General features: G+C 43.6%; 1 protein-coding gene and 2 long non-coding RNA genes across 8 annotated transcripts in view; 2 read left to right on the top strand and 1 right to left on the bottom strand.

The window, feature by feature from the left end:
* Positions 1-16,965, top strand: part of LOC139042654 (uncharacterized) — a 100,385-nt gene extending 83,420 nt beyond the window's left edge. Inside the window, exon 5 of the long non-coding RNA XR_011499629.1 lies at positions 16,316-16,965. This is a non-coding gene — a long non-coding RNA (uncharacterized lncRNA). The remainder of the gene's footprint in view (positions 1-16,315) is intronic.
* The window catches only part of GRIA3 (glutamate ionotropic receptor AMPA type subunit 3), a 272,052-nt gene extending 254,549 nt beyond the window's left edge, over positions 1-17,503 (bottom strand). For 2 of the 6 annotated variants that reach the window (XR_011499627.1, XM_014839207.3), the window contains exons 1-2: positions 16,977-17,307; positions 15,662-15,820 (exon numbers count right to left, since the gene is read on the bottom strand). Coding sequence is in view for 4 of the 6 variants with exons in the window: in XM_014839207.3 (XP_014694693.1) it covers positions 15,662-15,820; positions 16,977-17,085 (268 nt within the window). In the remaining 2 variants the exon portion in view is untranslated. Of the gene's footprint in view, positions 1-15,661; positions 15,821-16,976; positions 17,308-17,351 lie in introns of those variants that run through there. The other 4 variants (XM_070502043.1, XM_044763538.2, XR_011499628.1 and 1 more) reach the window with 4 other exon arrangements.
* Positions 17,504-17,751: 248 nt separating this feature from the next.
* LOC139042655 (uncharacterized) overlaps positions 17,752-23,877 on the top strand; it is a 127,276-nt gene continuing 121,150 nt past the window's right edge. The window contains exon 1 of the long non-coding RNA XR_011499630.1: positions 17,752-22,878. This is a non-coding gene — a long non-coding RNA (uncharacterized lncRNA). The remainder of the gene's footprint in view (positions 22,879-23,877) is intronic.

Raw genomic sequence — 23,877 nt, 5'->3', positions numbered from 1 at the left:
CCATGGCTATACAACTAGAAAGTGATGGATCCAGGATTTGAACTGAGAGAGTCTGACTTCTGAGCATAACCACCATTGCTATCCTACCTGGCTTGGTTATACAATATGGACCTTAAAGAGGAAAGAAGGTCAAGTTCTCTCTTTGGTTGCCCTATCTGGTGGAGGAATAATAATAATGATCATTCCAGGAAGGTCAAGGCAACTAATCAGTCAGCAAATATTTATTGACTATTTACTATGTGTTCAGACCTGTGCTAGGATGCAGATATTACAGGAGGCCTAGGCATAATTGTAAACCTCAGTGAATTGGAAATCCACCCAAATGCATACATTTGGGTTATATAAATCTTGACATATATGTGTCATAAAACAACTATGTGATACAATAATTTTAAGATATTAAAACATCAAATTTTCAAACAACATTTAGGGGTCTGGAAAAATATTCTCACAATAATATAAGGTAAAAAGACAGGATGCAAAAATGTACATATAGTAAGACTCAATTTGGGGTGATTTTTACTTTACTTGGATGGTTTTTCTTATCTATATTTTTGAAGTTTTTTTTGGAATAATGAGCATGAGTTAATTTTACATTTTAACTTCCATAATCACAAAAAATGTCCTACATTTTAAAAATCTAGTTTTCATTAGAGGAAAAAAAAGATACCAGTAAATGGTAACATAATAAAGCCTGTGTTGTAGATTTAGTACAACACTCTGCTGGTAAGGTTGCAAAGCTTGGTGGAAAAGACCCCACTCTGGGAGTCTGGCACTCTAGATTCTCATCTTGCTTCTGCCACTAGGGAGCTGCATCACCTTTGGCAAATCTCTTCTTTCTCGGCTTCACTTTCCTCGTCCACAAAATGAGGTAGTTGGACTAGAAACACTTGATCTATCTCCAACAGTCTGTGATCTATAACAGGACTTCAAGACTTTGTTTTGCTCATTCCTGACTATAAATCAGAGGGTGGTAAAATGACAGGTTAACATTGGAGGCACTAAATGGAAGACACCATTAACCATGGCCCCTGAAACTCATGCTTTACTGCATTTCTAATTTACTTGCTGTGGATTTATTCTTCCTCTCTGCCACCTATTTAAAAAAGACAGGGCTGTCATTATTTTCATATATAACATTGTTGCATAGCAGTGAAAGTTAAAAGAAGAAGGATTATGTTGGGAAGACAGCTTTAGAGTAGTGCCAAGAATTAGAAGACCTGCATTATAATCTCAGCTCAGTCACCCGCTAGCTGTGTGACCTTGGACAAGTCACTTAGCCTTTCTGTTCCTCAGTTTCCTCATCTTAGAGAAAAAAAAAGATCATTGATCCTGCAAGACAACATAACAGTGGGCTTGGATAGGAGATGAGAAGAGGTGATGCAGGTGGAGCAAGGACACTATGGGATATGAAGGAAAAAATTGCTTTTGGTTATCACCCACATCTGGGCCTGCTGGAGACAGCATGCTGGTAGATCAGCCCCACAATACAGAGGAAGAGAGGGTAGGAAAAAGACTGCATTGCCTAGTGGTCCTCAGCAGGATCCTTTCTAGTGAGCCTTTGCTTGTGGAATCGGCTAGTTAACCTTTGCTCTGGAGAGAATGGAGACTGAAATGCTGGAAAATCACATTAGCAAAATTTCTCTTTTAACCTTTTCCATATCTCCTTCCTTTGCTATTTTTGGTCTGACTTAGGCAAGCAACATCAAAAGAAGAAAATCCATCCACTCAAACTGATATGCTCTAAACTTCCATCCACACATCACCCTTAATTAAAAGAACTCAGAAAAGTCATGGCTGGGAGAGCTCCACGGGCACCACATTTTTCCTTGTCTAAGTGAAGACTCCAGAATTCACTTTTCCACTCTCCCACTTTCAATCACATTATAATAGTCTTTACATTTGAAGAAAGGTTGTTCTTTCTTTCAAGCCAGCAAGTGCCAAGGTTATCACCTTACTATCCGTGTTGCTTTATCCAAAGCATATCTGGTTCAGAGAAAAAATAAGTAGGGATTATGTCCTTCTAAACAATTCCACTCAGTGATGGCATGATTAATCCTAATGGTGTGTATGCTCTGGCTTTTGGGGGCATCAAGTCAGTTCTTTCTTTCTCCTTTCCTTTGTCCCAAAGCAAATCCCTTATGCCTGAGGCAGCATTATGAGTACTCACAGATGACCCCATCTAGCCTGGTTCCAGCTACAGATTCACAGAGGCTACACACTAGTTTGGAAGGCTTTAGGGATGGCCATAGATGGGAAGAATCTATTCCACTGCTTGGTTTTGACTAATTCTGTTCCTCTCCTCTGCTTACCAACCACCTCAGTACTCCGTGTTAATAACAGCTACTATTTATTGAACACTTACTATATGCCAGGAATCATGGTAAATATTTTACATGGATAATCTCACTTAATATTCACAACAATTTTATAAGGTAGTTATTATCATGTTCACTTTCATTTCACAAATGAGGAAACTGAGGCTCAGAGTAGTTAAGTAATTTTCCCAAGGTCACATAGCTAGTTAAGAGAGCGAAGATTCAATGGCAGGTAATCTAAGTTAGAGCCATTCTTTGCCCTCTGGTTCCTTCCAAACTAAGTAGAAGAAACAGCCTTCTACTAGCAAGGGTCAAACAGCAACCCCTCACTCCAGAGAGTTAGGTATAAAATCCAAGGGCCAGGAGTGAGTGTATAAAGAGCTGGGGAGCTCCAGGTCTCTCTACCCAGGAGAAAGCTCAACTTTTCTCATTATTTTTGGTTCCTCATGTTCTATAGATCTATAGGCAGTAGAGGGAAGAATTGGGGACACTAATGGCTGGGACTGACGGAAACCAGGAGATCAAAGGACATCCTTAGTAACCCTTGCACAAAGTAGACTGAACTCTTGTAAGAGGCTGTGACATTTAGTCAAAGGGTTGACTAGACTCAGAGGTATGCCAGTAGTGGGTCTCTGTTAAGCTGTCATCATCTGGATGGCAAGAGACTAAAAGGATTATCAACTGCTAAGTGTCCCCAGGAAGCGGCAAGGAGCAGGAGAAGATGTATGCAGTGTGTTGTGGTATGGCAGTGCCTTCTCTCGAGGAGAATGGGCACTATGGAGTGCCTCTCTCCTCAGTTCTCTGGGCTCTTGACTCTGGGACTCACAGAGAAATCTCACTCATTAATGGCCCTGCAGTGCCCAAGGAAATGAAGGGGCTTCCTCCAGGGAGGCTCTGAGCAGTTCCTTGCTGCTTTTCTTTGTGTCCCTCCGTAGGCAGCCCCATTTCTAAGAGAAGCTCTAGGGCCTGCACAGCCAGTCCCCTGGGTGCTTGGCCCAAGTGTTTTGTTCTGAATCAACTGTCAGAAGACATGTGGATACCGCTTGGGCCTTTTGGAAGTCAGGGAGACTACTAGTATACTGTTTAGATAATGGGTTGTCATGAAAGAACAGAAAGGATGACTCATTTTGTGACTGGAAGCAGATGAAATTAGAGATGAAGATAGCTTATTTGGGAAAGAAGACTCTAGGTCTTTCCTTGAACCCATAGTCCTTAGATTATGCAGAAAAATGCATCTCTGAGTTCTTTGACCAGAGAGTATTTGAGTAGCTGTCACTCACAAGAGGCAAACTGAGTGGGCAAATTTGGATGCATGGATGAGAAATGTAGCAGGTCATGGCGGTAGGCTGGTGATCTGGATGGGTGCTGTGATGGCTTTATTGGCAGAAAAGAATAATCTTGGGTTTGGGGAAGAGCTGAGAACTGTAGAAAGGCTCAGAGGGAAGAGGGCCGCGGTTCAGGAAGGAAATCTGGTCCCTAAAGTGATAAGAGATTTTACTTTTCAAGTGAAACTAGGTTTCTGTTATTAGGACAAAAAGCTCAAAGGATTTTAAGCTAATGATTATATTGATAATAATAATATCCAATATGTGCCAGCCAGTATTCTAGGCACTTTATGTGGATTTGTGAATTATCTCATTTAAAACTCCCAACAACTCTATGAGGTGAGGACTGTTATTATCCCCTCCCCCATCTTATAATTGGGAAATCTGCGGTACAATGAAGTTAAGTAACTTGGCCCAAGGTCTCACAGCTAGTAAGTGAAGAGTTGAGATGTAAGCAAGGATAAGCCACAATTGGCTGAAAGCCCTGTCCATTGGTTTCAAGGATTCAGTAGTTTCACCATAGCCTTATAAATGCACGGACTAGATGAATATGAAGAGAAATTTCTAGATATAGAAGAATTTGAGGGGCTTTGTTTTGGATGATCTTTCCTCAGCAAGAAATGAAGTCAGACTATTACTAGAAGGGGAGGGCGTAGGAACTGGACAAGAGTGAATGATAGGGTGTCAAAAATGGAGGCCTCCTCAGAGACCATCCAGAAGAACCTCCCATTTTACAAATGATAAAAATTAGAACCAGAGAATGAAGTGACTTGTCCAAGGCCATCCAGGCAGTTGGTGGCAGAGTTGAGACTGGAACCCAGATCTCCTAATTCCTGCTCCATTGCTCATTTCACTCTACCACTAATCTCCCTACAGCTTTTACTGCTTCCCAAGGCCATAAGAAACATGGTATCACAAATGTGATATTTTCTGTAATTTACTTTATACGACTTCAACATAAATTGTGTGGTATATATGTGGGTTATTTAGCCTGAATCTACACCCTTGGGGTGGTCAGTTATCCTTATTGGGAAATACACAGTGCAGGACTGGTTATTTAGCATCTAAAAATTCTAATCAACAAGTTGTTATACAAGCATTTCAGGTATCTTTACCTCTGAGGAATACCAGAGGCTTTGTTAATTAACATTAAATTTCCATTGGTGAAATCCGTAGTGTTTAACATATGCGGATTGGCTAGAAATATGGTAGAGGAGTTCTCAAACTAGCAAAAAGAAGATTTGGGAATCTTCCAAGCTCTATAGTGTTATCCCTTAGAAATGGTACCCTAAGTTAATGTGTAAATAGTCCTGTGCACAGCCACTAATGAAGATTCTTGGTTAGCTGCATCCTGCCACTAGAACATTGTTTTGTCTGCCTCAAGTGAACCTTCATGCAAGGTGCTGGCGGAGCACCTAAAAGGAAAAGGAGCTGGACTTGACTGAGCCTACAGAACAGGCTGTCCAGTTATTTTAATGCCTCCTTGCGATTACTTTAATGAGAAACAGAATTTTGTCTGAGACTTACTTTTAAACCTGGTAGTGAGATTATGGGGAGAAGACCTATAGCCCTCACTCTATGGCAGGCTCTTGATATCCAATAAAATATACCTAATGATTGTGAATGATGAAGTTGGCGTAGGTCAGTTTACAACTATACATCTCTATTTTGGACCGTGGTCTAAAGTTGGAAGCCTCTGTCTTGGGGTTTACGGAAAGCTCCTACCCTGGGTGAATGTTTACAGAGCCTTACTTGACCCAGCAGCCTCCCAGTTGTGGGCCTAGGATTTGCATGTATCAGAATCAGAGCAGTTTTCCCTATAGCACCCCCTAGAAGTACCTCTTCTGACCTGCTGTTAATGGCCCTGTGCCAGCATTCTGACCTTGCTGCAGACCTCAGCATTGCCTGGGGAAAGGTTAGTCAGAGGTGAGCTGGCACTCAGCCATGAAAGGACACTGGATATATAACGTATGCATGTAGGACCATAAGTATGTGCACAAAGGAGAGAAAGTTCTGCCACACTGAGGTACCTTGATAGCACACTAAGAGAAAGTCAAAATAGGTTTTTCACTAAGAAGAGATTTTTCTCTGTTTTTCTCAGTATTTATAACTACCAGTTAATAAGGCTTCCCTCGATCAGTAACTTAGCTGCTAGAGGGAGGTGCATAGTGTAGTGCAGAGGTCAGAAGCTCACACCTTCCACCTCCCACTGCCCTAAGTCCTGTTGCAGATGTTTTGTTTGTCCCACAGTGGTTTAAAAAAATTGTATTTGAATGTCTTCAGGTAAGGGCATGGACTCTCCAGATTGCCACAGGCCCTACCATTCCACACCTGGACCAATTTCCACATTTATGTGATCTGCTTGGCCTCTGTAATCATTTGAGATTTTAACCCCAGTTGAAGTTGAGTCCAGGCTCCAGGGGCAGGAAGATCGAAGAAGCCAGCTGTTTGACCTTGAGCTAGATGTGATATATATTTTGAACCACTTCTGATTCCTCTTTTATAAAATGAGGATGAGAGTATCTCCTTTCTAGTGATGTTGTGGTGATTCCGTGAGATAAGGCATGTAAAATGCTTAGTGCAGTGTCTTCCACACCGTCTGGGTTCAATGAATGGTAGTTATTGTTATTTCAGCCCCAGTTTTAAAGATGTTGATGGCAAGGATGGCACAATGAATGCTATATAAACTGATTGCAATACATCCATTTTTGACAAATAACTGGGCATTTGCCATGACATCTAGTTTATAGCATGGCTAAGGACCAATCATTAGCTAACAAGCAAAGAAGGGAAGAAGCATTGTCAAAATGAAAATCATTTCCTTGTCTCTACTTACTATCTCAGAGAGCAGTTTTGCTTTGTTTACCTCGGAGACTATGACTTGAGGCTGGTCTCATAGTTCTTTCAAGTCTTGGATTTCCAACCTGAGAGCCAAACTCGCTAATGCTTGCATGGGCCAATAGCACCTCACTCACAGAAGTAACACATGTGAAAGTGCCTGGAACAATGCCTGATGCTTAGTGGGTATTCAATAACTACTCAATCTGAATCCATATATCTCTGGTTGCAGTACAAGGGCTAATTAAACTAAAATGATTCCCAAATTGAAAGTACTTTAGAATCACCCATAGAGCTTGTTAAAAAGGCCTATCCTTATCTTTTCTGATTTAATACACCTGGAGTATGACCTAGGCCTTCATATGTTTAACAAGCATCTATGGTGATTCTGATGTAAGTGGTCCAATTCAAGAAACACTGTTTTAAATTAACCAACAAGTAGGTTTGGAAATAGCAATGAGATATAAGAATATTTGAGAATCTGTAACAGGTTCTGGCTGACTGTGGATGTTAGCAGCCTTTCTACCTTAAATTTACAAAAGTGTTCACCCATATCCACATCCACGCAATTACTCCTCTGTGGGCTGGGTCCTGATCCCTTCCTGTCTTATCCATTGCTGGTAGCCTGATCCTTTTCTGGCAGCTGTAAGGATGAGGGCCCTGGTTGCAATGAGTAATTGGCAGTGTAGATCAGTCACGGATAATTGGAAGGGGACTGTTTTTGATTGCAACATTTTTTAAAAGGTTAAAAAAAAACCTCACCACCACCCATCAGAAACTGATTTTACTTCTGAAAATATCCCACAGTAATTGTGAGGAATCCAGAGGCTGAGAGCATCCATTGCAGCAAACAACCAAGCATGGAAGAGAAAACAGACCCACTACTATAAGAAGGGTGTGACTTGAAGGGTTAAAGGCAGCTAAAATCTTAGTGAATAAACTACCAGAATTTATCCACGGAGAGGGTCAAAAGTTGCAAAATAGACGAAGTGTATTTAAGGGACTCTTCCTCATCTTTGAGTCTCTCAGTGCCTCCTGAATGCCCACTATCCATTTGGTGCCCAACCTCCTTGGGTAAGTGCTGTGTTCTGGGTCACTTACCTGTCTTGGAAAACCTCCTCTGAGGATCTTGCAAACTAATATGTGGTCTTCTGATCAAAGAATTATGGTCAAAATATTAACGGCTGAATAAGGATTTAACTCATTCTCTTCCAGATAGCAAGCTTGCATTTTACCACAGGCCTTCATTGCAGTTACACAACTATATGAATTTGTGGAATTTCAGACTAATGGCAGACTGTTCGGAAGGGCAATATTTTGGGTAATAGGATGCCATTTGGTAGTCCTCAAATGACACCAAGTGATTTTAATGACTTCCCTGGAGCAGTCTTCAGCTCAGATATGTTATAAAGTGACATTATTTCCCTTTCCTCCCCTCTACCTCACAATGAGTGCCTGGCACCGGCCTTGAAAATGGAGTCAATTTTTCAGGCTCCTAAGGAAGCAGACAGAATTTGGGTTGCATTGTACTTCTTGTTTCTAACCCTGTTTAAGGGAAGTCAGACAGCTGAGGAGCAGATGCTACATGCCTCCTCCTGGCATGCCTTGACCCAGAGAAGCAAAGTGGAAAGGCAATTGGAACTGCATGCCAATCTTAGCTCTCTTGGGCAGGTTGTTTCTAACAGGGACACTTTGGGGTGTGGCAAGAAGCCAAGAAACTGTCATCCAGGCTCATGAGCTACCTCCTCTCTCAGCCTGTGTTCCAGTCTCCATTCCAAATCCCTACAAAAAGCAACTCTAAGTAGATACTCTCATCAGACATCTAATCATGCCACCTACAGACATGGCTGAAATGGACACTGGGTTGTTGGGAATATGATAGGGACATCCTTGAGTTAGAATGAGCCAAATGTGTCTCTTATAGAACCTTCTTTGGAAGGCAAGAAGGCACAGATGTGGGTAAGAGCATGTCTGTGAGAGCCTTTTTCTTTGGTAATCATAGTCTCCCTATTATGGACTCATCTTACTCAAAGTGTGGTTTGAGTACCAGCAGCATTGGTGTTACCTGGGAGCTTGCGAGAAATGCAAATTCTTGGACCCCACCGCACACCTATTGAATTGGAATCTTCATTTTAACAAGATCCTCAGGCGATGAGTGTGCATATGAAAGGTTGAGAAGTCCTGTTCTAGACTGAACTGTGCCCCATAGGATTAAGGGGTCATTACCAGCTGTGTTTTCTCTCTTCATCCTTCCCCTTGTTCCTGTGTCTCCTCCAAATATGGACAAATGATGATTGTTTTGAGGACAATTGCCAAAGAAGTCAGTGGCAGTTAGGAACTGAGGAGAAGGGAGGTCCAGACAGAGGGATGTAAAACTTCTCTGGCCAACACTCATATGAAAATCCAGAAGAAAGTATTCTGGTTATTTCCATTGGGAGGGAAGCCAGAGTGTACACTTGAGACAAGACAAGGGAGGGATGGGCGGGGGGCATGGAGACACTGCTCAGCTAGGCTTCCAAGTCCCTCCAGAGCTACTGTTTAGCACCAGTGAGGGGGATGCTGCCTCATAACCATTGCATTTCACATGCCATCCCAGGAAAGGAAACTTGCAGTCTGAGACCCAGCTTTCTCACCACCTTTCTTCCCTTCTATAGCCAGCCTCCTTTCCATGCCAGTGCATCTCCTGCCAATGCCCACATAGGCACCTTCAGACTCTACAACAGCCTCTTTCTTTGTTTTGGTAGTACATATAAAAAGTTTACACTTTTTTTAAACCACTTTATTGAGGTATGATTGACATACAAAAAGCTGTACATATTTACCAGCTTAATAAAATGAATTTTTACGAACTTCGGCTGCTTCCCAAATTACCACAAAGGCTTTTAAGTTCAACATAGTGCAGCTGAACCTGTCCTATACCTTAGGTGTTCTTAACACCTAACCTACCATGTATAGGGAGCTTTTTACTTTGGCCTGTAGAGGTCTTCCATGACCAGGGCCAGCCGATCTTTAATTTGGGTAGAGTGAACAGCCACTCTGTGCATCATGTCCAGAAACACCCCTATTTGAGTATTTTTCTTTGAAATTGAGGCATTATGTTTCCCTTAATCCCTTGTTTTAAAGCAAATATTCCCCCATTAGGTATATTAACCCCTTATTAGCCACTTTCAGCTAGATCCCTGTATTAGATAAAATGCTGTCACCTCCAAAGCAGAGTGCAGGCCTTCAGGAGGATGGACCAAGAACAAAGATATTCTGATGGAGAAGGAGCATCAGGTCTGGAAAAATCCAGAGCAGAGCACAGTCCCTAGGCGTTTATTGTGGATGGGATACCAGAATCAGGGGCTGGCCAGTTAGAGACCAGCAAAAGGGCATGAGCTGGGCAGACAGAGCAGGAAGGGGAAATAATGGCAAGAGAAGAGGAGGTAGAAGTGTGAGGAAGACAAATTCTGTTCATCTTAACCTTTTGTCAAGTACTGACCCCCTTTTGGTACCGGGCTGCTGCTTTAGCTCAAGGCTCATCCCACACACAGGCAGAGGCTATTTGTATCTCTGTCTGGAGCCCAGACATTTCCTGAGGAGGGAGGGAGTTTCTTTTGTGTCTGCACAACTCCCACACTCCTGTTGAAGAATACCCATCGCCCCCACCTAGGGTTTTAATTGCACACTCCTATGGACATTTTATCTAATTAGACCCAAAGTATCGAAGCCAAAACTTGATTCTTTTTAATGGACCAAGTAAAGTATGCAGCTAATTTTCCTGCTCTTCAAAGAAGACAGAAAGTTTTATGAATGGTCCTTCAAATATATTTGCAGTGTCAACCTAAGAAGTCCAAAGTTAAATCATCTGAATAAGCGTGTTTATTTCCCTCCCCCAAACTTAGGAATTCTGTCTTCTAAAATTCAGCCCTCTCTTAAAATCCATGCTTTTAATCCTTTAACCAGTTGTATAAAAATGACGACTCTCTTAGCCACAAAGGAATACCAATAACGATGCCTCAGCAGCTTCACTTATTTTTCAGTCTGTTCAAATGAAATCAGCCAATCACCTCTGACTACCCATAATATTGAAATTTAAAAATATATCAGGAGCCAAAAACATAATCAAAATCTCAACCCACCCCTACTATTCTCATTCAATCTTGAGGAGTAGGGAGGGAAACGCAGAATTAAGGAAACAACCTCAGCGGCTGGCCCTGTTGCCCAGTGGTTAAGTTCACACACTCCACTTCAGCAGCCCAGGGTTTCACTGTTTGGTTCGGATCCTGGGCATGGATATGGCACCACTCATCAGGCCATGCTGAGGCAGTGCCCCACATAGCACAACCAGAGCTCTCACAACTAGAATATACAACAATGTACTGGGGGGCTTTGGGGAGAAGAAGAAGAAGAAAAAAGAAGATCAGCAAGAAATGTTAGCTCAGGGCCAATTAAAAAAAAAAAGGAAACAACCTCTGATGGAGGCAGAAGTGGGGGATGTGGAAAACTAGTTTCATTTTAAGGAAAAATGTTAAAATTGCTGAAAGGAAGAAAAACCATGGCTCATTTGGCAGTAACCATACATACAGAACAAAATAGTTTTCTGTGTTCCTTTCCCTCAAACCCTTCCTGTCCCCCGCCCCCCCACCTCCACTTAGCAGATCAACAGGAAGCTGCCTTCTAGGGGAGGTAAGACACTTTGCGGGAGGCTTACCTTTACAGCCTGCTGATTGCCATCTATTTTTATGGCCCAAATGAACAGCATCACCTTTCTCCCTCCTCTCCACATAAAAAATAGATTAAAAAAAACCCCATAATAAACCTTGTGAGAAGGTGACTTAAATCTTTGACTGGCACCACTGAGGCGACCTCTTCCCGCTTCAGTGGGCTAAGCCAGCTGGCCAGAGAGGCTGAGAAGTGAGCTAAGCCAGTGAGCTTATTGAAGACTGGCCAGCAAACAGAGGAGAGAAGGAGAACAGCAAAGGTGCAAAGATGGGGGCGTGGGGGTGGGAAGTGGAGCTAGAGCAGTAGACTTGGTTAGTACAGGAAGATCTGTTTGAGGGCAGGAGCTGTGATATTGCGGGTCTTCAACCTGGTTCCAAAGATTACATGAAAAGGACAAACACGAAAACAAAACAAAACCCACCAGAGAGCAGAGAATAGGATCAGGGAAGACATTTCCTTCCCAAATGGACTTAAACAGTTAAATGGATCCTGGCAATTAGAATAATTAGATAATTAGATTGTGACTCTGTGGGCAAGAGACGGAAACCTGTCTCAGCTAAGTACACTTGGTAGCGAAATGCACTCAGTTATAAAAGGAGCGTGCTCTCAGTTAGCAGGTGTATTTCAAATGGCTTGAAAAAAATTAATGGGAAAAAAATTTGCGGCTGATGAGTTAGATTTAGCTAGCCAAAGGTATTTTGCCTGGGGATCCATTAGAGCTTACATTCCTAAGTCTCACTCTCAGTCCCACCGTCACTATTGTGCCTTCATCAACAGATTTTTATTTAAGCCAATACGTTTAGAGCACAATTCCGTGGTGAATAACCTTTAAGGTTACATTTGCCTTTTTCTTGCCTTGCAAACAGTACGTAATCCAGAGCACATTTGTTGGCTGTAAAGGTGTACAACAGCAATTTTTGCAATGACAGTGCGGAGAGGGAATATGAGATCTGTGTGCTAATGAGCTGACACTGCAGAGGCTGGGGCGATGTAGTGTGGAGTACACTACAAGTGCACAGCAGCAAGACACAGGAGGGGACTTCAAGGGAATCGGAGGTGTTTCCTGAGGAACCAGGGCAGCAAAGCAAAGCCAATGGGACCCAACAGTCCCTTGATCTTTCCACATCCCTCAAAGCCCTATGATGATCAAATCTGTTTTTTTAAAGAAGAGAAATGTAACTTAAAACATGTATGCACATCTTTTTTCATATATACTGATCATGTGTATATGGGTGCCTGTGTGTGTGTATGAATGCATGTATCATGAAATCATTAATATTCAAACCATCCTTCTTTCTGGGGTTATCTAGCTAACTTGAAAAGTAAGGCAATTAATCCTTATGAAATGGGGACATGTGTTCTGAATCAGATGAGTCTCTTTGATAAACTTCTGTTCACCTCTGAGCTGAGATCCCAAATGAACCACCTTTCAAAGCCAGAGAGGCTTTTATTGGCCTCAAGACACCGAATGAAGTTGGAACATGTCTTAAGCAAACCTCTTGGGGGCTATGCAAAAAAAAAAAAAAAATTGGTTGCTGGTGAAGAAGAGTCTTTAAATAACTGATGCCTGCGATTCATTGCAAGGAAACCCTCTGAATACATTGGGGAGGGGATGCAGAGAGAGAGCAGAGAGCAGGGACACATACAGAAGGCATTACCCTCTATTTGTTCTTTGGATATTTGTTTACCTGCGTATCTATGCCCCCTGAAAGTGTGTGCCTGCCTCAGGTTTGAGGGTGCAGGCAAGAAGATGGGAATAAATCAATTCTAGTGCTAGGGGAAGCCGAGACTAGGAATTCTGAATGGGAACAAGGGAAAGTTTCTTTAATTTTTACTATTCTATTCTATATTGAACCAGATAGGTGGGGCAAGTGACCAGATTCGGACTCATCTGGGGTTTTCTCAAATTCTCCCTAGGTCTCTAGAGAAGGGCAGACCAGAGGATCTAGGGATTTTTTCTCTGCATGATAGTGCCATCAATTGGAAGGATGGAACCTGGGTCACCTGCCAGGCTCCAGTAGTGAACTAGTATTGTATGCCATCTGAGATATGTGATCTTCACTTCCATGAGAAACAGAACAATCAAGGCCAGGTGGAGAAATGAGCTACACCTCCAGGGTTTCCCTGGCCCCATAAAATGATTGTTTTCTGCATTCAGAGACTATCAGACTGTGGTTCAACTAGTCATCTTTCTCCTACTAAGCTTCTAGGCAGCAGCTGCCGGGAGACAGCTTTGAGATCTGGCCTCCATTCAATGACTGTGACATTCAGAGAGGACTGTTTTGGGGACCAGAGAAGATGACAGCTTTCTTCTGTCTTCTGAGCTGTAAAGTCTAAGAGTGCAACAGGCAGCCGGGTAGACATTACTGGTGTCTGGATATTTCTCCCATGTGTCTCAGTGTGTGCATACGTGTGTATTTGGCATAATTAAGGCCAAGGTCATCTTTTTGTTTTCTTTGTCTTTTTCCCAGTGAGCCATACCCCTTATCCCACACTTTCAAGCCCCCAGCCATAACCCAGCCTGGTAAGCTTGTAAGCAGAAGTGATTTGGGTTTAGGGTGGGGGGTTTTGATCAATTTCTTTTCCTTTCATGGTTGTTCCTTTATTACCCTGAGAGGTAAGCGTTAAGGCAACTCAACACCAGTATGGGTGACTTATTGCTTCTTCTCAAACCTGAGCTTTTCACATGGCAAGGATCATTTCCTGATTGATCCTTGAGCAGGGTTCTAATGGCCCTAGGCTGGTGAGTGTCAATCTGATTTGACCATAAAAAACAGGACCAAAACCCTTGGAAATCAATCATTCCTGAGAATTCAATTGGCATTCTTATCCCAGTCATCAGTGGAAAGACCCTAAAGTGAATTGAAATAAATATTATTTGTTATTAATAATAATAAATCCTGGTAGTTTCATGTATTTGGTTTTAAATCTGTTCTAATTGATACTTAGGAAGCTTCATTCGAGATTCAGCCTCTTGACAAGATCCCAGTGCTGCAGGATTAAGAGTCAGATGTGTGTTGTAAGAGCTGTAGAGACAGGCTGGGATTACGGAAATAAGATGCAAAGTATAGACAGACATTTTGTAACTTTCACACTTAGCTGGAATTAATAAGTTCCTATTTTTGTCAATGTCGGAAAGCCAAAGAATGTCAAATACGGAGTATCTCAGAACATGTTCATATAAGGATCTGTACCTTCAGCTAAAATTTTCTTAAAGCTGATAACTGTCAAATTTTTTGCAAAGTACTTCACTCCCATCCCCTTGACCTGAGTCTTTAGATTGAAGGAAGCTATACCCTTGGAGATCCTTTCAACAGTTTCTGGAACTCACATATCCTTTGAGGCAGAAAAATTTAAAGAAAGTCATATACAAAGTTTCACCCAACCAAACACAAATATCATTTCTCCCTTGAAAGAAAATCAAAAAACAAAAATTCCAAACTACACCACGATAAAAGCAAAACATATTTATGCCATCATCAACCTCATTGTTGTGAAAACTTTTAGTGAAATAAGCTCAAATGAGAATTCTCAGTCTTTCTCATCAAACATTCCATTCAAGAAAAACCTGTGTCCAACAGGCTATTAGTCATTCGGGTTCCCTTGGTTTTACTTCTCAAAATGTCCCCTTTCCAGAGGAACAATCATAAGCACAGGGCACAACTAGGTATTTCAGAAGTGGCTTTGGGGTGATGAAATTCCTCACTTTTGACGTTCAGTTTTCCTGCTGCACGCCTCCCCCTCCACCTTTGCTCTAAGTTTGTCCTTAACAACGAGGGGGGTGAACAACATTAGGGGAGACGATAGAACAGAAGGAGCTTTCTAAATAGTCACCTGAGCACTGTTTTCTCCCTTCATCTCAGTTTGCCAGGCATTCATCACTTGTAATCAGTTTGTAGTCTTATCAGTTCCTATCAGAGCTCTCTTGGTAAGAAAGGTGATATTCTAGGACAGAAGGAGGCCAGGGAACCCAGACTGATCTGTCCCTCAAGGTCACCTGTTTGCAGAACTTCTCATATTTGGCTCCTATAATATTAGGCAATTGTCAAATTCAGCTCATTTCTACAGTCAGGCGCTAGCTTTAACAGTCAAGTAATGTACATCCTGAATTGACTCAATCAAGAGGCTTCTTTTTTTAATCCCATCTGAAGAAATTTCCCTGAACAACCATGCTATTTTTTCCAGCCAAGAAAAAGGAGGTGTGGGGGAGGGAATGCCAATTTAGTAGGGAGGAAAATAAAACTTTTGCATCAAACATTATTCACAACAGAGTTTTGTTCACTGCCTTAAGTCCCTCCCCCAGCTGGATCCTCCAGAGTTGATGTATGCCGCATAAAACCTGTATTGACTAGAGCCCCTAAAATGTCTACTGAGGCAATCACCCACCCCCAGCATATATGCAGACCCCAAGTCCCACAAGCAAAATGCAAATGAGGTCCCCAAGCTCCCAAAGGGAGGACAAGCAGATCTACTTACAAGCATTAGTCACAGAAAAACTATTGGAGGAATCCAAGTGATCTACGTGGTAATTCAAATGGAAGGGCTTCTCGGTGGTGTTCTGGTTGGTGTTGTATAACTGCACGGCAAAGCGGAAAGCGCTGTGCTCCTGCACCGTGTTTCTCATGAAAAGTCCACCTATAAGCAAAGGGAACCGAGATTTGGCTTGTGTCCCCCCAGGACGGGTTAGAAATTGGGGAGCACTACAGATACGAGATATCCCTCAGTGGTACTGGGGTGCGCGGTGATTGATTTTTCAACCTGTGTGTCTTTCAAGACTCTTGTGAAGTCAAATTTTGGACAAGAGAAACCTGGTTTTCCTTTAGACTGAAGAGGAGAGGCTGCAGAGAAGAGGGGAAGGAAGGAAGAGGGGGCTGCTTTGGGGTGGGACGATGGAACCCAGAGTGGGACTTGGTTCTTTCTCAGGCAGTAGCTTCCTCTCCCCCACCCCCCACCCTAACGCCCATCTCCACAAGCTGGTTCATCTTTTCCTGGCGCAAAGGGAAAGGCTGGGAAGAAAAACAATTTCATTTCCCCTATCCTGTTCCCCATAGCCACCTCCCTCCCCCATGACAATAGAGGGGTTTAGTTCAGTAATGGCAACAATTCTAACTTCTCCACTTGTAAATACAGACAGAAGCTGAGAGAACTCCCTCCCAGCGCCCGGAGCCTGGCTACAGACAGACACAGCGGCAATTCATGAATTCGTGGTCTGCGTGACTTCGCTGCTCGCTGGCTCAGCTCCTTGTCTCACTCCCGCCTCCTACCCCATCCGCCCCCCACCCCGGTTGCTGCCCGGGTCTGCGGGATCCAGAGTGGGCTTCCGCCTGCCCCCAGCACTAGCCTGTCTCCGGGGAGCCGGAGACGTGGGACAGGGCACCCCGGGCCGGGTTACACGCCCTGGCGCGGCCAGACAGGCAGCATCACCCTGGGACAACTTCCAGCGGCGGCACGCAAGCCATGACAAAGTCCAGAGCAACGAGCCGAAAAGCCGCGACTCTTCACCCCTTTGCAGCCTTTCAGCCTCCTGCCTGCCTCCCTTGCTCCACTCAGCTCGGAAAACCTGGCAGTCCACCCCCGCCCCCTGCCCCAGGAGACCCTTCTCTGGTCCCCGATGCTCCCCAGACCAACAAGCTCTCGGGGCTCAGATCCCCGCGATTCCTGCCCGATCCCCGTCCCCCGTCCCTTCCCCAGGCCATGCAGGACAGGGACCCGCGGCCGCCGTAGCCACGCCAGAGCAGTGGTCTCGGGTGCAGGAGAGCCCGGCTCGACTGGCTGGCTCACTTGCGCTTACCTATGCTGATGGTGTTGGGGAATCCTCCGTGAGAATGACCCAAAAGCCCCAGGACTAAAAGGAAGACCGCTCGGAGCACGCTTTGCCCCATTTTCTTCTGCCTGGCCATGCTACGCCTAAAACGAAGCTGACAAGAGCATGGGCGCAACTCGGGAGTCGTCAAAATAATAATAGAAAAAGAAAAAGAATTCGCCAGCTCTTACACCCCCTCCCCTCAACTTGCTCTCGCTCACTCTTCCTTTCCACCCCACACTAGTCCTCCTCCTCCACCGCCTCCTCTCTCTCTCTTTCTCTGTCTCTCTCTCTCTCTGTCTCTCTCTCTTGCTCGCTCCCTCTCGAGCCCAGGCTCTCTCACACCCCCTCCCCGCCCCCCACCTCACTTCTGTCTTCACACCAATCTGGAAGGCGGGTTCATTGGCTGCAAGCTTGGTTCGCCAAAGCGATCTCTCTCCCTATCACTAGGAGAGAGAGGGAGAGAGAGAGAGAATAAAGACCTAAAACACAAAACAAAACAAAAAGGAGAAGATATCGAAAAACATAAAAACAAAGAAACAAAAGAAAGAAAGAAAGAAATTATAAAGAAAATCTGAGACTTTTCTCCCCCAGAAGATGGTGGGTCTAAAGAGGGGAAAAAAGAAGCAAAGAGCGAAAAGGCTCAGCGCCGGGTGAATTGGGCTCTTCCAATTGGGCCGGTAGGGGGATATTGATCAAAGTTGATCTGACGTGGAATTAAAGCCGCACACCGCTTAGCTCCACTGCAAACTGCAGCCCCGGACTGCAAAGCCTCGGCGCTGGCGTTTGTCAACACAAGAGACGGGATCAATAAAAATACACTAGTCCTCACGTGGACCAGCCTTTCAAGCTGCAACCGGCCCTTTGAAAAAAGAAAAAGAAAAAAGCTGCATTGCCTCTGCATTTGTGTGTCTGTCTTAAAGAAGGGGGGTCTTACGGGGGCGGTTAGTGGGTACTCCAGAGTCTTTGTAGAGACTCGGAGAAGCAGTTCCCATCACAATGCGCCCAAAGATGCTGCGCATGCCCGGTCTGGTCGTGCCGCTCAGTTTTTACAGCAGAGATCCGAGGGCGAGTGAACAACCCCCCCAAGTCCCACAGCTTTGGGAAGCGAATACCTCCCCTTACCCAAGTGCTGAGCTGGGCTTGACAAGAGGAGGGGGCAGTGATGGGCTGTGTGGGGCTGACTGCTTTGGAGGATGTAGAAAAGTATGTGCGTGGAAGTTATAACTAAAAGGTTAATGAAAAGGGCTCTCAGTCCCACCGACTAAAAGAGCAGAGCGCTGTGGGAATGAGCTGCGATAAGGATGGAGAATGAAAGTTAAAGTTGGAGGAAACTGCCTCTAGCTGCCTTGCTCCCTTGGTGTTGCTTCTTCACATAGCAGCCTAGGCCCCTGATTGATGACCCCAGAGGCTATCTGTTCTCCCCTACTCTTCTTTCACTCTCTGCCATAAGGGAAGGAAGGAACTTTCAAGTCAGACAGTGCAGCCTGGATCTCAGTTTGGCGGTGGTCCCCTCCACAAAATCTTGTGGAAGAACCTCTTGGGCTATAGACTCCTCTCCCTAGCCATTTTCTCCAGTGATGAGAAAAACATAAGCCTCTTTATCTCCCAAGTCTTTCACTCTTACTTCACCTACTCTGAAAGGGACAGATTTTATCCCTCCCCACACCAGCTATTCTCCTTTTCCTCTCCTCTGCTCCTGGTCTACCTGGGAAATAAACCTTCCTGCTGGTGTACAGCAAACTGGTACACATGGGTCAGGGGATACAGGTCAGGGGCCCAGGGGCCCTACTGGTACACCAATTACTTCAGAACTTTGGATTTGGCATGACATAAGTTGGAGCCTGGAATAGAAAGTTTCCAAACCCTTGAGCAAGCAGAAAAATGGTTCTAGGCTCTTCCCAATTTTTTATCCATTCTGATAATACAAAATCTCTTCCTACCCCACCATCCATGGAAATCTTTTGTCTCCATTTCGATAGTCTGTGGCTAGGAGTGAGGAAGAAACCTGGGAGTCACAGGAGCCTGAACTTGCAAGTGGTTGGAACATTAGAGCAAAGAGGGTAGCCAGAGACTAGGCTGGCTGTCCCTTGACAAATGTGGGGAGTGAGATAGTATGATCAGGAAGATAGGCTTAGGAGACAGGTCCAGGTTCAGGTCTGTATTCCATCACATAGAGGCAGTGTGTGACCTTGAGTGACTTTCTTAGTCTGAACCCCAGTTGTCCCATCTGCAAAGTGGGAATATTAATATTTTTCTCCTTATAAAGTGGTTGTGAATTGAATAAGGATTAAATAAGATAGTGGATGTGAAAGCATCTAATTCAGTGCCTGTCTCACAAAAGAATCAATACGTGTTAATTTCCAAACTTCCTTTCTTCTTTGTCATCTTTTAAAAATGTCGTTTTCTCCCAAAAGTCTCCTCATGCTGTCAGCCTCCCCTTTTTCCACCATCCCTCAAACCTCAGACTCTGTTACCAATTCTTTACCAGTGTTCCACGTCAACCTCTTCCCATTGTTGCTCCTCAAGAGCCCTAGGAGACAGGAGAGAATCTAGTAGATGAATCTTTACTAAGATTCCAGTGGCAAGCAGTGACAATTTAATATTAAAAATGACACATTTAGAGAACCTCTACTCTGTGTCAGGCACTGTATGTTCCTCCTTTTACATAACATAGTTGTGTTTTAATAGGACTCTTCAATGCATTGACCCAAAGGAATAACTCTAATGAGGAGTTTCAGTTTTGATTTCAGGTGGGTGGACAATATATTTTGGATGGAGGTGGGTGGCTTTCACCACACCTCACTTCACTCCTGAGGGTAATCAGGTCCCCATCCATGCTTGGCCAGCCATGAGAAGAGGTGGACAAAGAGATTTGTGGCCATCTTCACTGTCATCTGGCTTGAAGAGTAATGGTGTGGTTCAGTAACAAAAGATGAGAGGAAGAAAGGCATTTCAGTGCATCTGCACTTGAAAATCCTCCACTGAATTCATCACTGTAAATGGCACTCATCCTTTCTGTTTTCAGTCTCCCCTGCCCACTGTCTTTTTCCCTCTCTTTCATCTGCTGCCACTCCTTCAACTTTTAGCTGTCAGTGGCAGTTGTTGGCAGAATTGGACTAATCCCATCTCAGCCGGCAGGGACAGAATGGTGGACTAGGCATATTGCTGTTGCTTGAAAAGCCTGTATAATGCAAGCAAATTCTTTTGCAGTCGATCCCTCATCCCATAAAGCAGTGAGACACTTTTTGAACTTCATCTTTAATTTTCCAATGAGGAGCTAGAGATTGTATTAGCAGCATCATAGCAACCAGAAGTTGCCAGCAAAACCCTAAATCTAGCTCTCCCTCTGTGGTTAAGAGGTTTCCCTGCTGGATTCAGGATTACCTGCTAGTCTTAAGGCCCACGGTTTGCACTTTTAAACGAGTTCTGTGATACAGTTTAAGCAGCAAGAAAATAATTCATTGCAGTTCTTACTGAGAAGTTGTTTTGTATTCTTTCGTGAGATGTTAGTCAGGGCACAGGGAAGACACAGGAGAGGGCCGGAAAACAAAGTTTATTATATTCACAGGTCTTAGAGAAACAGCCCCTATATGCCACAAAGGGGGGCCACATAGAGGGAGCTCCAAGGGAGTGGGCTCAACAAAGCAGGTGGGGAGTTGAGAGAGAGACAGAGAGACAGAGAGAGACCCATGGACAAGTGCCTCTACTGGGGGTCAGAATGGACTACACAAGCAAAAGGCATGAGAGGATGTCATTTATGTATTTGAATGTCACTAGGTCACAGTCAGGAGAGGACAAGAAAGGGATCTTGAAGCGGGGGCCAGCCTCATCACACTGGTGCACCTCGTCACCTGGGCGGGTGCTCACAGCCTGTTTGTGGGGATGTTGAGGCAGCATAAAAATATGAAATTTTAAAATTTACAATACAAAAGTGAAAATAGTACTTCTCTTCATGAGGTTTCTGTTTGTTTCAGGCTTGGGATAGGGGCACTTGGGTAAGCGGAAGGAAATGTTGGCCAGTGGACTTTGGAGAAGGGATCTATACTATACATTGAGCTTCATACTTGCTAATTTGGAAATTTCTTATTTGCATATACTTGCAAATAAGGAAAATAACAACAGATATCATCCTGATTCATTAGTAGAAAAACTGCCATACCGTTTAAAGGTAATGAAACCAAGATACTATATCGTTTGCCTAATGGAAAGATAATTCAAAGTTGAAACTTTGATTTCTTCAACAAACATTTAACCACTTGCTGTATGACAGACTCTGCTAGGCACCAGGGATATAAGGAAGCAAGACAGTTTCTATGATTTCTATGGTCTTGTGATTCCATGAGGCGGGATTATCTTAGGGTCAGGAAAACTGTCCTAACTTCAACTTACACTCTAATCAAGGAACTAATCTAGGTACCACTGATTTTTTGTGATTCTTTCTTGTACTTCTATTCCTGGATTCTTTGGGAAGAATAGAGTCCAGCCATTTCTGGAGACTCAGATTGGGTGTGACATCTAAGAAAGCTTGGGTCCTCCATCTTACTTGTCTGTCATTCAGTTTTCTCCATTATGTGACCCCCTCCAGAAACCTCTGTAGAAATCCTTTACATAGGTGTTGTCCTTGGTGTTGCTGAGCAAATCAATAGCCCTGAGGAGCTGAAATTCCAGACATGGGCCTACTTAGAACTGCTTCTGGTGGAAGTATAGGTGTGGGTCACAGGAGAAGGTTTATGAACTTAGGTTTAATGTGCCCAGGATGGATCCATAGCAACTTCCAGGAGGAGACAGTCACACCAAGTGAGCAGTGGCCATGTTTATCTCAAATTGTTTTCAGATTGGCTTGCTTTTCATAGATGGTAAGGGTGTTTAGAACTCACTTTTTGTCCTGAAGACATTTCCAGGAGCTGTTTTGGGGCACAATTACTTGGAGGTGATCTTTCACTTTTAGTACCCTTCTTCCAAACATTTCTCTCTGGACTAAGTACTTTCACACTGCCTTCTTTAGGCACTCTCAGGGCTGGTGACCATACTCTTGACCCCGTCAGTTCCTATATCAGTTAGGATGCTTCATACTTCAGATAAGACAAACCCCACTAAAACTGGTTCAAACAATAAGGGAGATACATTGACTTATAACTGGAAGGGACAGAGGTAGGACTAGCTTGCGGAATGATTAGACTTAGTCATTCAAAAATTTTATCAAAGACCTAATTTCTTTTCCTCTCTCCTTTCTATTTCCCACATGATGGCAAAATATCTGTAGTATTTCTTGTCTTCACATCTGCATCATACCTTCTTGTATCATTGATTCAAACTGAATCATGACCATTCATGATCAAATCTTGTGGTCAAGTAATATCATGCTTAGACCTGAATTACTTGAACCAATCACCATGGCGTGGGAAAATAGGATTATGCCCCATCCATAGAGCTGAGAGTAGGCAGTAGAGTCAATCCTCCCCCACGCCTCACCAAACCACATGACTGACACACCGTGGGGGAGGGAGATATGGAGGTTGGGAAACAAACACAATAACCACTAAAATCTCTATCTTCCCAAAGGCCTGCTCTTGAGAATTGTGAGTGGTAATAATTTTACTCTTGAATCAGGCCCCTGATGACTTGCTGAAATGGCCTTGTCTTTGGTCCTTTAGAGATAAACTGCTCAATGGTGAGATCTTTGTGTTACTTTGGTAACTCAGCCCCCAAAATTCAGTTCATGATGCATCTGCCTGATGTTTAGTTCTGTTCTTAAGTCATGTTATATTGAGTGTCCAGGGTGAGAAACTAATACAGAAATAATTCTTTTTCCTAGGGGTAGAAGCAAATAGGCTTGCAGATTTTTTCACATAAGGATATAGTGACTCCTCCCCACATCCTTCTCAAGGTAAGCAGAGGTCTAGGGTATTACTCCATAGACTGTGAAACTGAAGAATCAGAGAGGTTAAGTGAACAGCCCAAGATCACACAGCCAAGTGGTGGGAAATGGAGTTTCTTATTCCTCTAGGGCTTTATCCACCACACCAGAGTCTCCTTCATGCTGTGAGAGAATTGAATTGTAACAAATATATTCTGCTGGGATGGGTACATCTTAGCAAGTAATTATCCCCTGGTGGGCTCTGAATGGGCTTGAAAACTGCAGATGGAAATTACATGGCTTCCGGACTCCCGCTTCTTACAAAGTGATGTTCTTATAAGCTGCAATGTCTCTCTGATGGGAAGTGTTAATTTATTGTGAATTATTCCAGGTTACCTCCCAAAGATGATATTGTTGACATTTTTATTAATATATACTTTTGCACCCCTCTGAGAAGGTTAGCAACTGTCACTGTGAAACAGCATAGGCAAGTCAGGAGGAAATTAGCTCCCAACGTAAAACTGACTCTGCCTCCCAGCCCTCGTTGGGGAGGGGTTGTATGTTTGAGCAGATTTGAGAATTTTATTGAGGAATTCTGAGTGCCAATTGGTTGAGGAGTTATGCTTTATACTCAACTGGAAAAGCCTTCATGTTTTGAGTACTTATGAAAATTAGAAACTGACACCAGATTTGGAAAATCACATGACTGTATGACTGTGAGTCAGTATCATAGCATATCACACGAAGGCAAATAGACTTTTCCCTTTTTGAGGTGTTTGTATGTGAGGGAGTGGTGATGGGGTTGAGATAGGTGAATCACATGTGTTACATTGGATGAGTGCTCCAGTTATTCACTCCTTCCTGAATCCATACGTTTATCCTGGCCTCAGTTTGGGCAGTTTATTTCTCTGCCACTTAACTTTGGGCTTCGTCACGTGACTTGCTTTGGCCAATGGCATGTGGCTAGAAGTGTCAGTGCATCAATTTCAGCCTGTGTCTTAAGAAACCTCATGCATTTCTGCTTGCCAT

Source organism: Equus asinus, chromosome X, assembly GCF_041296235.1.
Source record: "Equus asinus isolate D_3611 breed Donkey chromosome X, EquAss-T2T_v2, whole genome shotgun sequence".
In the NCBI taxonomy this organism is placed as follows: Eukaryota; Metazoa; Chordata; class Mammalia; order Perissodactyla; family Equidae; genus Equus; species Equus asinus.
This window is presented reverse-complemented; position numbering and strand designations above follow the sequence as displayed.